General features: G+C 38.9%; 1 protein-coding gene across 1 annotated transcript; it reads right to left on the bottom strand.

Annotated features, from left to right (window-relative positions):
- Positions 1 to 220: 220 nt before the first annotated feature.
- Positions 221 to 7,473, bottom strand: LOC143292935 (uncharacterized). The gene is made up of 6 exons (XM_076603638.1): positions 7,355 to 7,473; positions 6,522 to 6,731; positions 4,714 to 4,744; positions 3,860 to 4,045; positions 1,540 to 1,615; positions 221 to 889 (listed from the first exon to the last, which is right to left on the bottom strand). The coding sequence occupies exons 2-6, from the start codon at positions 6,708 to 6,710 to the stop codon at positions 757 to 759; spliced, it is 615 nt and encodes a 204-aa protein (XP_076459753.1). The 5' UTR covers positions 6,711 to 6,731; positions 7,355 to 7,473; the 3' UTR covers positions 221 to 756.
- Between the last annotated feature and the right edge of the window lie 8,136 nt (positions 7,474 to 15,609).

The following is a 15,609-nucleotide window of genomic DNA, read 5'->3' as shown; positions in this document are numbered from 1 at the left end:
TATACATGCGTGTGTGTGTGTGTGTGTGTGTGTGTGTGTGTGTGTTGCATGTGTACTATTGACAACCATAAAGGAAAAGCACACAGCATAGATTAATCATTCTCTTAATAGGAAAACAGAAGACTGAAGTGAGACAGAGTTTGCAGAACAATTCGCAAAGCAAAGTACAACAGCAGAAAGCATCAATATGCATTCAACACAAACAACCAGACTAAAACAATTAGTCTACATGTACACTTTAATTCTTACAAACTGCAGTCACAGATCCATTTTCTGTCCATTCAGTGCCATTCATTTATATCAACGCATAATTTCAAGCATTTGCAACAGGAAGACAGTAAAAAGTATAACATGGCAACACCTGAAATAATGATGGACAAAAGCCAAATATCTCCCAAATTGTTTTTAGCCAAATAGCTTTATCTAAGAGAGAATTAGATTTATTCTCATTTACAAACTTATTGGCATGTTCACTGCAATGGTCAAAATGAAAAACCAGATGAAATCTTGAACACTGTAAATTCCAACAACCCTAAAGAATGTTGAGCATTTTAAGAAAAAAAACAACACTTTTAACTGTTCAGTTTCTTCTAATGATTGATTCATATTACACATCTTTTGAAATATTACCAGACAGTAGAGTTTAACTGATTCATATTACACATATCTTATAACATCACAAGAATTAAGAACTTAAAAAAAGTAAGCTCCCAATTCATTCCCAGACTGATAACTGTCTCCTCAACACTCCAGACTTTACAGTTCCCCACAATCAGCAATTTCAATCTTTTTCTTGGTTTGCCCGCTTTCACTTCCCAGCTTCTCAATTTCCTTTACCACCTTCATCCCACTGGCTACTTCCCCGAACACAACATGGTGGCCGTCTAACCTGCAAAAAATATGAACAATTTCTAACCCACCGCATCAAACATGCACAAGTTCACTGTCATGATTAAAACTTATCAATTACTTTAGGTCAAAATTTTAACTGTGTTTACTTTCAGTTTCTAGGAGCTTTGGACTGACCCATAACCACAGCTGCTTAAAAAAAAGAATTTTAAAAAGAAAAAAAGGAAGCAGATGCCTGACCTACATACACATCCAACCTGTTGGTCAGACCTTGAAAGCCTACAAAATTCATAAATAAATATCAATATGAGTGTGTGTGTGTGAGTGTGTGTGTGTGTGTGTGTGTGTGTGTGTGTGTGTGTGTGTGTGTGTGTGTGTGTGTGTGTGTGTGACCAGCCTCATGAATGAGATTCAAGATTTCTGAATTCCCTGCTTCACTGTTTCTCTTGACTGGAAATGATAAACATGAATACCTACTTCGTCTGCATTCATGGATTGCAACAACAGCCACTGGTGAGTCCTATTAGTTCTAGTGTCATGGGGACAATATGCAGTACAGCCATCATATGAGTGCCCACAGGTAACTAGTATCAAGCAACTGCTGACAATGTGGAGCTGATTTCGTGCTGTAACTGGGCCTCACTTCCCTAAATCATGTACATGACTTTCTTTCATTTCGATCACACTTACCAAGAGGTCACCACTGTTGTGATAAAGAACTGAGAACCATTGGTGTTGGGTCCTGCGTTGGCCATGGACAGAAGACCTGAAAGAGATCCATCGACACAAAATAATGAGCATCGTAAAAAAAACAACCTTCACACACAAAATAATTTCCATGGTATAAAGTATACACACAAAATGTTGCACAAGGCATAAAATCAATACACAAAATTGTGTACATGGTATAAAATGTACATATATAAAATGATGTATATGGAATCAATCTACAAACACAAAATGATGTCCATGGAAAAAAAATACCCACACAAAACGATGTCAATGAAAAAAAACCTACACACACACAAATGATGTGCATGGGAAAAAAAAATCTGCACATTAAAAATGTCGTACCTGGAAAAAATGTACACTGTGTATAAAGGCATGCCAGTATGAATGACTCCATGCAAATGGGAGCAGAGTACAAAGTACAAAGATGTTTTACCAAAGAACAAGCATGCATGCACACACTCTCACTCTCTTTCCTGGAGATATGAAACTCTTCTATCATGAGCATTATTAGTGTAAAAGCCATACCTACAAACAATCTTTCAGTAAGAAATACACCTAGCACCTAGTGTACTGTATGTGTGTGCATGCCCTTATGTGTGCGAGTATGTGTGTGTGTGTGCATGCATGAGTGTGCAACCGATGCATGTCTTAGTTAAATCAGTCATGATAAGGACAAAGTGTGTTTATCTAGTTTCAATGCTTTTCACTGGTTTGTTTCATATTTTCTTTCATGACGTAGATTTACTTCTATTTCTAAACATAACTAAAGGTGTAAAATATAGATGAATCATGAAAATATCATTTGTTGATTTAAGAATATATTTTTGTTTTTCTTTTTTCTTTATTCTAAAACAGATATATCACAGAAAATATTTTAGAAAAAACAACAACTATGCTTGAAGTGTTGTATACGGGGAACATGCTTTCTGCTGCTGTAGGCCTGTTCAGTGCGTTGGGTATACATGTGAAGGTCAGGCATTTGCTTCTTCTTTTTCTTCTCTTTTTTGTTGTCGTTTGTTTTGTTTTCATTTTTTGTTTTAAACAGCAGATGTGGTGTAGTGCATATGGTTCACTCTGCATGCTTTGACACCTCCTTGAAACTAAACCTGCTGTAAAAGCTGGAATGCAGGTAATCAAAAACATTTTATCTTTACCTTTTCTACAAGTGATTCTTTTTTTTCTTTTTCTTTTTTTTTTATCCAATCTAACTTTTTTTCTTTCTTTTTTTTTTTTTGTAAAGCTATTAACACCATTCTTTTTTCTTTCAATATTTTACTTGTACGTTTCATGCCTTTTAAAATATTTTTACATATAAACATATATAAATAGCATTCCACACAAAAAACAAAACTGACAGTTCTGTGGCTTTGTATCTTTAATGACAATTATTTATTTTTTATTATATTCAGTACACAGCGGACATCATATGGATTCAAATTAAAGGACAACTACAGTAATTGTGACAGTTTGTAGATATTTAAATCTCCTATTCCCAGAACCTACAGAGCTAAGTCAAAACTGCAATATGAGTTGCCTAAATCAATGGACTGTAAAAGTTCTACATTTCAACAAAAAAGTTGATTGCATGCACAGGAGAACACAGATTTACCACACAAGCAAAACACAAACTCCATATTTCTTGTTTTGTTTTCTTTTTTTGCACAAACTCCATAGTTCACCTGTGTGGACAACAATCGTCCAACTTAAAAAAATTACCACAGCGCCTGCTACACCATCTCCCATATAATCATTAGGAAACTGACATAAAAGACAACAGCCAGGGTTTCCACAGGTTTTTGACAACAAACAATGAAGGATCTTTCTAGGTCTGTAAATTTCAAGGATTGTAAATAACGTTAACATCAGTATGTCTAATTCTGATACTGGCAGAATATGGTATGCCAATCAAGCAGCGCGATGTCATCTACAGACGCGTTTTCTGGACAGTTCAAGAAGTGTTAGCATTTTCGTTTTTTACAATGCTGTTTCTCTCCTCATATAGATCTATTTGGAGAACATAGTTTAGAATTTTCCTGGACTGAAAGCAAATTTACGGCCGACAGCTTTTGACAGGACTTTTCCAACAGAGTTTTGGCCTGTGCAGTTTTTTCACTGCTTTCTTAAGCCTCCGCTATTCCACTTTCCCAGGTTTTCACCAAGATTTTAAGGAACTGTGGGAACCCTGAGCAACAGGAATAACAAAACAACCACAATCAACAACATGCAATATATAAATATATATATATGTATATATTGCAGAAAACTCCAAGCATCTTACCAGGCTTGCTATGTGTTAATTTGAAGTTCTCATCCTCAAACTTGTTGCCATAGATGCTCTTGCCTCCAGTCCCATCACCCCGAGTAAAGTCACCTCCCTGGCACATGAAATTGGGAATGACACGGTGGAAGGCTGAATTCTTGAACCCAAATCCTTTCTCACCTGTGCACAGGGCACGGAAATTCTCTGCAAATACACATCAAGGATGAAAGATTAAAATATATATTGCACACATACAAATTAAGCAAAAACACTCTGGATATGTCATGTTCACTTCCCCATTGATTGTGGGTAACTCACAACACTCTGGATTAGCAGTCATGATGGATTAGCAATCATGACATCAGTTACTCCTTTCAAATGTTTAGCAAAGGGATTCACTATCTGTTGCTGCAAGGGGCAGACTCTCTTAATATTTTGCATGTTTTAAATATATATATATATATATATATATATAAATCACAGATATCCTGGTTTGTTTCTTAAGGAGTGATGCCTTCTTTACACTGTGTGTGTGTGTGTGTGTGTGTGTGTGTGTGTGTGTGTGTGTGTGTGTGTGTGTGCTCAAGCATGTGTAAAGTTTCTGAGACAGAAAGAGATAAGGGCTCAAAGAGAGACACAGGCAAATTATGTCTGGTATTCCTGCTGATGCTCCCTGTGCACATGAGGGTGCATAAAGTTTTGGTGAACATGATTGTACTGTATTTGTATTGTGTTAATATTTTATCACAACATAATACTAGAATTGAATACATAGTTTTGGTACAGTTTCAAAACACACACACACACACACACACACACACACACACACACACACACACATATGCACATGAATAATATCTTGTCATGCTTACCTGCTGTTTTAGGGACAACATCAGAAAATAACTGAAACAACACAAAATATCACTGTTATTTCAAACAAAAAGGAGGAGTTTGTATTATACTCCATGTTTGGTGTCATATACTGTAAAATAAAAATGCACAGCAACATGAAGGAAATAAATTAATACATTGTAGCATCCTATCAAACCTATGATAATTTGTTTTGTTTTTAGTATTGTTTTGCTCTTTGCTGACATTTATTACACATCAATGTGAAAAATGAGAAGACATGAAAAAATGTGTCTTTTAAAATACTAACATATTAATATGCTTGCATGCACACACAAACACATCAGTGTGATGTATAAACTAATCTTCAGTCTTTTTAGAAAACTCTTCTCTCCCCTACCTGAATTATGGACATTCTGGCCTCAGATATTCCAGCTTCAGGCATTCCAGCCAAGACATTTTGACAGTGCTGTTCAGCTCATAGAGATCCATTTACATTCTGGCACCAGACATTACAGCCAGGAAAGATCATCACTGTCAGACATTTCAACCTGTAGCAATCTATTTGTGTGTACATGTCTGTCTGTCTGTCTGTCTGTATGTAAATGTGTGTGCATTTTACTGTGATTCATACTAGTTTGACCATGTCAGATATGTTTGAAAGTGTGCATGTGTGTTTGTGCATACATGTATGCATACGAGTGAAAGAGAGAGGATGGAAAGACATGGGGAAAGGAGGATGGGCAGGGTGGAGGAGAGGTGGAGAAGGACATTGAGAATGGGATTTTGTGTGTGTGTGTGTGTGTGTGTGTGTGTGTTTGTGTCTGTGTGTGTCTGTGTGTGTGTGTGAGAGAGAGCAAGAGATGAGAGAGACAGAGGCAGACTAAAACATCCGAAACTGGAATGTTTGTGAACAGAATGATTAGACTAATATTTCCTTGACCAAAATATTTCCACTATCAGGTGTCCTGGCTGGAGTATCAAGAGAAGCAAAATGTCCACATCCCCTCCATCCCAATTCTCTCTGGCTCTTGTCTCATAATAGTACACAATCAGAACTGATTATAACAACGAAACTACATCATTCCTTGAACATGAGTCAGAGCAAAAAAAACAACAACAACAACAACAAAAAATCATATAACAGAGACCAAATGTCTCCTTCAGAATCAATTAAAAGTTTTGATTATATTCAGCTCTCATTAGTTTCTTTTCTTCTTTTTTTTTTTTTAAACAAATTTTATCATAGGCTGCTGGTAGATTTTATATCATTCTTAATCCAAACTGGAAAAGAGATTTAAAAAAAAAAAGAAAAAAAGAAGAAGAAAAGTACAGCATAAAGAAAACAATATAGAACTTTTGTACAGTTTGATGTTAAATCTACATAAATATATAAAATTATTTATAAAAAAAAAAAAAAAAAAAAAAAATCCACTGGTCATCAGTTAACTACATCCCATGGCCTTTTCAGTCAATTCAAAATGAAGCAATGAAACAAATAAAGATTATAAAAAAAATGGCTCGATTTAGTGTGAAAATAACTTCTTTTTTTTTAAAGCTAACCGCTTTGTCTCATTGTGTAACAATCTAACATGATCTTTACTTTTTCATTCTTTGACTTTTGCCAAATGACAAGATGTGCTATGGATATAGTTGGTGGGATAATTATTACTTCATACTCTGCAGGGGGTAACCTTTAAAAGTTTAATTGTCATTGCTTACGTAGTTTGGAAGCTTTTCCTGAATAGTGTTGATTTTCTATATTCTTTCAAATAAGTTTATGCAATGAAAATACAAAGTAAGCGGTCTTTATTCTACTACTGGCAAGCACCTCAAACTCTATTCTTCCTAGTTGTTCACCACTAGCCGTCATGTCGAAATAAACACGGGGTCTTCCAGTCTTCTGTGAGCACAATCGGAAAAACATGCATGTTGACGAAAACTGTGTTCCATAGAAACCCTTAGCGCCTGGGAAGGCTCCGCGGGCCCACAGGCGGGAAAACGTGCACGCTGACGCCATTGTAGAATGTGGCTGCCTACGCTGTAACAAAAAGAAGGCAATGAAACATCGATTTAAAACAACTATCCAGCATTAAAATGCAAATATATTAGTCACAAATTCAGTAGTTTTATTCAAAATGGGTTTCTGTCTCATAACTTGAATAATTTTCTCAACAACATTTGAAACGCGCAAATGACGCTTTTCGATTGACGACTGGAAAAATACGCGTATGAATAAACGACTCTTTTGACACAGTACTTGGTCAAGGACCCTTGAGATGTGTTATGGGAAGCCACTGAGGCCCTGGACAGGTTAAACATAATAAATTAATGCTTCTCGAAGTTTCGATGCAACTAAATTATTTCAGCCCAAAAACAATAGGGATGACATAATAGCTCAAGAAGGATTGCTGTTGCTTTCAAGATAGGAATAATATGCAGTCAATGGCAAAATAGGCCCTAAAAGAACAACCATGGGTTGCTCTGCCAGGCCAAAAACCTCGAAATGTGTACAAACCGGTCGCTTCAGTCGTTAAAAATCACTCATACAAACCCAATCAAATGTATAAACGGAAAATAACTGATACCATTATATACGAAACCATAACAACACAAATTGGGGGTCATAGTACATATCCATGCCATAACAGATGATCATCTTACTCAGATATAATCCTCAACAGAATCTGAAAAAAGTCAACTGAGGGTCAACACGCTTTTCGACTTCTTTTCGTTGATAACGGTTACTTCCCTTCACCCCACTCGGTCTCCTTCGAGCTCGCATATGGCATTACACAATAGAATAGAATATGTCTTTATTAGTAATATTACCAAGTGTACCTGGGTCAATCGAATATTGGGGGTGGGGTGGGGTGGGGGGGGGGATAGTACATAACAAGTTATGAACATGATCGAAAATCATACACAAACACAGATACAGTAGAAATTAGGATACAGTCATTTCAAAGTCCAATAATTTATCTCATGTGTGTAGCTACCTGTTGGTTTTAAATTTCCCTTTTCTGTTGTTGTTAAATGAACGCTGTAATGGTGGGGGCGATCTGTGTGTAAAAACAGAAAAATTGGAAATTAATCTTTGATTTCGTAGAACCTGATTGTTTGCTATTTTGGTTAGGCTATATTATGCGTCTACTATATCTTTGAAAAAAAACAACTTTTATGGTGACATAATAAAATCTGGGACCTAGTTTTACGACGGAAAATGTTCGTGTGTTTTGCAATGAATATGAAGACATTATGAGAAAGTATATGTTGCGTGTTATCGACCCTTCTAAGGCGCGGCAAATTACCACGCAAAATGACCATGAACCTGAACCGGAAGCTTGTCTCAAGTCGTATGAATGTTTGTTCACCCGGATTTTCATGGTTTGCAGTGCTGAAAACGAAAAGAGCAAGATGGCACGGCGGCAAGTTATGATAGCGAATGAATCCGCATCAAGTAAAATAGCCCTCAAAACGGAGTCGAAAACCACCGAAAATGGGTTGCATCTACTAATGGTAATATCATTTCATCTATGCATGAAAATGTTGGTTGAATCAGATGAGGTCCCCGGCAGACGCCAAGGGCTTGTTTTATGATTAAACTGATTTTGTTTGCTGGTAATAAAATTGTTATTAAATTTATCACAGGGGCGAAGTTAAAGTAAAACACATTGCATATAGGGCCTTTGCGTGTTTGAGTAACTTGAATGTCGCTTTGAACTTAATTTGGGCACTCCGTTCAGCTGCCCATGACTCAAGTCGCGCATCTTGCACACGGCTGACACACACACACACACACACACTGCATGGCTGGACACACACACTGATACACACGTCAGTGACACACACTGGCACACACACACAGTGACACACACACACACCGCGGTCAGTGACACACACACACACACACACTGACACACAATGTGTGTGTCTAATATCACTGATCATCATGATAACAAACACAATGCTTTCTTCCTCATATAATCTTCGCTTCACTTACATGTGTACGTGTGTGTGTGTGTGCGCGCGCGCGCGTGTGTCCAGTCATGCAGTGTGTGTGTGTGTCTGTGTGTGTGTGTGTGTGTGTGAAGGAAGATACTCAAGGAAGAACTTTATTGTGATTTTTATTCATATATCTCGGTGACATGATTCGATGAGTCGTCAGAAATTCATTCTTTTGATTTACACTTTTTTAACAAATTGTAAGTCAGTGCTGGTGTTTAGTCGATCAGTCCATCCCCCCCCCCCCCCAACCCCCCACACCCCCATGCCCCCCTGCTACGATGCTGCTCTGACGGTTTTATTTATTTGTTTTTTGTTGTTGTTCTAACCATCGGCATGGTCAACGTCGCCTTTTGTTGAACTGAGCCACTTGGGTGACTGACATTCAAACTTAATTAGCTTAACTTTTGCCGGGACAAGCGGTTATGTATACCTACGATGCTTTGATCTTCTTTGTCATGATGATGATGATTACACGTCGGAGAATCCAGTTTGACTGGGGGGCGGGGGCCCGGGGGTGGTCACAGTGGGGTGGGTGGGGGGTGCGACCGGATGGGGTTAGCTGGCCCGACTGTAAAGGCCGGGGTGCCGGGCCAGCTCCTTTGAAATCATAATTTGAGCTCTGAAGCTCGTGGCGGAACCTGCCTGGACTGTAACGAAACTAAGAAATTGGTCACTGAGTTCCATTCCGATGCCGCCGGGGCTGTCACGGCGCTGGAAAAATGAATTAAGTCAGTTGAACTGCTCTATCTTGCAGCGGGCTCAGATCAGTGGAGAAGCACCTGCTGTTGATTCCACAAGAATCAGTCGACGATGTTGAGTGACTGCTAAGGTTTGTCAGCTTATCGCTGAGTCTGCTTTGTCTTTGCGGTTTTAGGAAATTATTACAAGGTATATGTCTGAGACGGTCCGGCACCAGCTTCATATGAAGACTGAAAAAATTAGCCGAAGTTCAGTGTTGCCTACAGCCCTGAGAGGGTTAGAAAGTCCGGGCAATATGTGTAGTATATTTTTCACACTCCCACTGAGGGGTCAGTGAGAGATCGCGGGCCGATAGTTTCCAGCGACTGATAAAACGACTGAGCTGCACGTCTCGGCACTCTCTCCAATGCATTGATGTCCTGAGTGAGAGGGTCGAAGAAAGTGACATCCTTTGGTGCACACGTCCACCTTGGCCTTTCGCTTTCTGTAACTTCTGTTTTTAAATAATTTTGTTTCCCCTTCACCTGTCAGAGCCCCTGCAAGTCAGTTCCTAAAAATAAACACAAATTATAATACCCTGTTCGGCGGGGGTAGAGCAGGCGAGGCGAAGCACGTAAGACCGCGGGTTGTCACAACAAATAAAGTCGAACTCATCTACGAGACCGGTCAATATCACGGACATAATTATTTATAACTTTTTTTTCTTTTTTTTATTACGTACGCTGGTGCAGACGGACGCTTGTGCGAATACAGTTGTTGTCAATAGGACATTACGGGCGCGAGATCGACGGACGCGCAGGCCGGGCCCCACACTATTTAATCTTTCTTTGTCCGCCAAAAGACTGAAGAATTGGGGTCAAAATTTTGGAGGGGGAAAAGGGAGGCCGGCCGTGCGCCAGCACTGTGGCCGCCATCTTGCGGCGGTAGGCCACTCAGGGCCTTCCGCGCGGGAAGGCACTTGTTATCTAGCGGGTGCCTCTCCCTCTCTCTCCGAGTCTCAGTTATTGAACTGGCCGTTGTGACTGAAAATCACCATGTTTTAAATGTACATACAAACAACTGGACAAGTTGCTGTAGCAGTAAATGACGGGCTGGGGCCATGTGCCGGTCAGGGTTTATCCCCGGGGAACGCTTCGCTCGCCGGGGTGGTCTGGCCAAGACTGGGAAAATAAAGGTTCTTAATTTTTTAAAAACTGAAATGATGCATTTTTCTGCATATTCCCCAAACAGTGACTGACTCGGAATAATCGACATTTGATTGTGGTCACTGTATAGAAGGAAAGGGAGACGCCGCGCGGCGCGGCCGGCAGCCTGTTAGTCTGTGTTACTACCACACCTTCCTTTCAGCTCAGTGGACAGAAGCCATTGACGGTAGAGACGGCGGGAGATATGGGCTGAGATAAGAAGAGGGGTTGGGTGTGTACGGGGTGGGTGTGGGGGGCGGGGTGGGTGATGGGAGACACTACAAACATATGTTCGTGTGCAGAAAAAAAAAAAAGGAAATGAAAAATTTTCACAACATGCACCCAAATCAATTACATCATATGCAGACCCATGCGTACTCAACGGTAAAGTCCCATGAAAACATGTTTGCAGCTAGTCTCAGTGATATTTTCATCACCTGTGTATTTTATATGTGAGGTTTGATCAACCACATGTCACATGTCTCTGATACCCACACCTGGCCCATCTCTGAAAAAGTTCCTTTGGTGTGTGTGTGTGCAAGAGAGGTGTGGGGGTGGTGAGTAGATGGGAAAAGAGAGTAAGAGAGCTGACAATTCTCAGTTGTATTCTCAAAATGTTGGCACAAAATCCTTATCACTAGCTAACCAGTTGTGGTGCTGAACAAACCCAGTTCGAGGCTGACGGCGCTGTCACCCAAAAATACACTGCATTGTTCCCAGGATCAGTACACAGACCTTGGTCAACAAAAGACCTCTGTTAAATAATGCTCTCCGGGGTTACCCTCCCACCACTTTCATTCCTTTGTGACAGCACACACTGAACACATTCAGCAATGTTAATACCAGGGGATTAACCACGAATCTGGCAAATAATTCCCCCAGTACACTGATGCAAGCTTTTTTTTTTTTTTTTTAAATTGCTAAGCCGTTAAATCTTTTTATTTTACATATCTTATTTGCTTTATTGTACTGGTTCATGCATATGAAACTACAGAATGTTGACAAATATCCTTATCAAAACCACCAGATATTTTAGCAATCAATTGGTTTTGTAATCTTGTGAGAATGATTTAGAGAACCTAGTGATATCTCTCCTTGTGACATTATCACCACTTTCTCATCACCACTGCAAATTTATGACAACAGTTCCTCAAGGAAAAAGACAAGGGCTCTCAGACGACTCGCATCTTTGCAGCACTTTTAACTTGCTTCATTCATAAGAGAGTCAGAGACAACAGCTGTGTGGTTATAAAAAGAGAGGGGGAATACACAAACAATATGAAGCCAAATAGCATTGGAGGTGAGGTACACTTTGAAAATGGGAAGTATGGAGCTCCTCCTGTGCTGCTAATCCTTTCTTCCCCAATCCCCAACACACACACCAGGCAGAGCAGTAGCAGATTACCACCCATTAATAATGCAGGGCCCAACATACTGTATACAGACACACTATACCTGATCATCCGAGTACTAGTAGTGAAGCAAGCACAACACAGACCCAGTCTAAAAAAAGAATCTAACTATACAGGTGAATGAAGCTGAAGGCTGAAAAGAGCTGGTAAGAATTTAATGAGAAAAAAGGGTGGGAGTGGGGTGGGGAAGCAATAAAGAGGATAATTTGTACAAAAGCACAATTTTTAAAATTTTACAGCCAGATGGGATATTGTTTATGACTGAAAAGGTGCCTGCACTACATGCATGGGTATTTTTGGTGAACCTTGCTGGTTGCATACTGCAGGATTCTTCTACATGCTCAAGATCTTTTAACGCTTGTCTCTGAACTAAGATTGTTAATGCTATACACCATACCAGAGAAATCACTGAATGACTAGTGTCAACGTTACTGGTTGTGTGTGTGTGTGTGTTTGAGTACACGTGTGTATCTGCCTGAGCATGCCAGTGAGTGTGTGTGCATGTGTGTGTGTGTATGTTGAGAGAGTGAATACATGTGTATGAGTGTGTGCAAGAGAGTACATGTGTGCAAGTATGTGTTCGAGAGAGAGAGACACACACACACACAGACAGAGAACCAAACATACTAAAGCCCATACATGCCTTTAGTCTTGATTATGTCTATCTTAAACTAAAAACAGACAAAAAAAGAAGACAAAACTATCATCCAGATCACCAGCAGGCACATTTTATTTCGCACCAAACTGTTAACTCTTCTACCTTTTCTCAATCACACACTGCACCACTTGGCAAATCCAAAGCAATTATCTTTATATATATAAAAAAAACAACAACAAAAAATAAAACCACTGTACATTAACAATTCATCACAATGTCACGCTGAACAGTAACATACAACAATGGATCACAATAGACAAATTCATCTGTATTGCAAGAAGATGAACAAAAACATAACATGAATTAAACAATGGCTAAAAAGCATTATAAAAAAGGGTGAAAAAAAACAAACAAACAAACAAAAAAACCAAAAAACAGGCAAAGATTTTCCAGAACCTCATCTTTTGCTTGCTTGATTGTGCAATAAAAAAAAACCTTATTGAATCATAAAAGGGTTATGAAGTTGAAAAAAGGCACAGAAAGAAATGAAGACAAAAGTAATAAGATAGTAGCAGAGGCTAAAAAGATCAAACTATGTGCACTATCAACTCTAGTTTTTCACTGACAGATAAAAAATAAACCAAGAAAGCAGCCAAATGTGTGTGTGTTGTTTTTTTTAAAGCTGGTCAAATATGAAGATAAAATATTTCAAGTGCAGAACAGGACACACACACACACACACACACACACACACACTGTTTACTTATCAATAACTGCACCTGTTCCAGCCACTGACTAGACTTGACTGATCTGAATATATGCTCCCAACACACATTCAACTATGGCTTTCTTCTGAACAGAATGACTGGTAATTCAAAGAAAAACTATTATTACTTTCTTGCATTGAAAGACTGGCAATCTGATCCCAAACAATTTCCTTTTGAGGAAGAAAACCACACAACCATCTTTCTTTTTGACATGTTTTTTTCTCTAACTGGCACCGTATATAAAGCCTGAATGGTATATGTCATATATTATACATCATAAAATATATATTTTTTTTATACTTCTCATTCAGAAAAAAAAGAGAGTAGTTTTGTGTCTTATATCAATAAACTGATGTAGTTTGATATCTTGCTGGATGCTAATTGTCACTCACTGACACACATGAAGAACAGAAATACAACCATGTCTTCTCCTCTTCGTTTCATGTGTAAAAAGTTAGAATTACATGTGCATCTTTATAATTTGCTGTTTCTAAAAAACACCGCAAGATGTTTAACTTTTAAGATACTTTCAACCTAAAAAAAACATGTGCAACACCTATAAAAATCAAATTTGCTGTTTTTTCACTTTCCCATTTTAAATCTGACAATCCAGGAATTAGGCCTGAAAGTACCCACGAAAATGGAATATGGCTGCCTACATGACAGGGTAAAAACGGTCATACATGTAAACGCCCACTCGTGTAAATACAAGTGAACTTGGGAGTTGCAGCCTACGAATGAAGAAGAAGGCCTGAAAGTATCATGCAGCAAGAATTTGCAATTTATGTACACATTTATCAACACTGATGAAAATGTATCCTCTCACTGCCTCTCCTTTCAAACACACACACACATACACACACAGAATATTTACAGGCCTGCCTATTACTCAAGCTGTTTTTCAAAGATATGTAAGGGCTTATACTGACAACACCCAAGAGAAGCAGAATGAAACTGTATGTCCACAGGTATACACAGAGAAACAGCCTGTACATAAGCAGACCAGCATGTGTGCTCAAACATACATAGATCTGGTCTGCTATTCTACACAGGCTTTCTTCCATTGTCATCTAATCACACAAGAAGAAAACATCAAACCTAATGGTAAAGACATTGAAAACTAATATTGTCCATAAACATTACTGAAAGGCCGGTATGAAAGAACATTATATATAAAAAAAAATTGATCACAACACTTTGTCTGTGGTCCTCCTTATGTTCCTTTTTTGTGTACTTTTAATGAAAAATCATCCAAGACAGAAAAAGAAGAAAACCAGCACATCAAACAAGCATCATGTGATGACTAATGATTCTTACAGACACACCTGAAAATGCTTCCCACTGATCTATAATCAAGGACACCTATCTGAAACTGTTTTCAAACACTCTGCAAAGAATCCCAATAAAAAATAAGCATCCAATAGTTTTGTGTAAACTACATCATGATTGGTAATTAAAGAGACATCCACTGGATCTTATTGCCCTGGCAAGTGAAGCAGTTGAATATGATACCTATAAATTGTACAAACTGACCAAATGCACTGCCTGTTTCTCTCTTGCCTCTCCATTTCTAGTGGCTACTGTGGATCAGGAGATGAATGGGGCTGCCAGACAGTTAGGACAGGTGGGAATGGTGTATTTTCTGACCATGCAACCCTCTTTTTGAGGCAGACAGATGAATATCAGAGAGGGAGGGTATATATTTGAAGTTGGTTTGGGAGAGGATGCCGACTAGAGAGAAGATTTGTGCTAGTATGTGTGAGTGCAAGATGGGCATGAGAGAATCTGAGACACACACACACACACTCACACAAAGAAAGGGAAGGGTTCAATCAGTTCATCTAAGTCTATGCTTGAACTGTCGGTCTTTACAACCTGTTCATCTGAAGCTGATCAGAGATTCAGAGGCAACCAAAAGAGTGCAAGAAAATGAGAAAAATGATGTCTCTGCCCATGCTTACTGTTTGTCTACCTGTATCTGATGTGTCTAACATGAGAGGCAGCTCCTCAGTTCTGAAGATGTCTGGATGACATCATCCAGGTATTTTTCTCTTCTGTGACAGCCAGGACATGAAACCTGTTGAGTCCTTTACAGGATGACTGTTCACAGGAGAAAATAAAAAGAAGCACAAACCATTCTGAAGATTCACCAATACACACCCAGATAAAACGAGAACCTGGTTTAAGTAAGAAGAATGCATTCATGATAAAATAAACAGCCGTCCTTGTTCAAAACTTCTGGTTAATACCA

The sequence above is a fragment of the Babylonia areolata genome, chromosome 18 (genome assembly GCF_041734735.1).
Source record: "Babylonia areolata isolate BAREFJ2019XMU chromosome 18, ASM4173473v1, whole genome shotgun sequence".
NCBI classification, from domain to species: domain Eukaryota; kingdom Metazoa; phylum Mollusca; class Gastropoda; order Neogastropoda; family Buccinidae; genus Babylonia; species Babylonia areolata.
Note: the sequence above shows the minus strand (reverse complement) of the source record. Positions and strands in the feature narration are given on the sequence as shown.

Bases quoted from the DNA above. Each gene is read 5' to 3' on its own strand.
- LOC143292935 (XM_076603638.1), bottom strand. From the start codon at position 6,710: ATGGCGTCAGCGTGCACGTTTTCCCGCCTGTGGGCCCGCGGAGCCTTC. The intron at 4,745-6,521 runs GTGCTTGCCAGT...GTGTTGTTTCAG, and splicing joins TAGGAAGAATAGAGTTTGAG to TTATTTTCTGATGTTGTCCC. The intron at 1,616-3,859 runs GTAAGATGCTTG...GATCTCTTTCAG, and splicing joins ATTAACACATAGCAAGCCTG to GTCTTCTGTCCATGGCCAAC.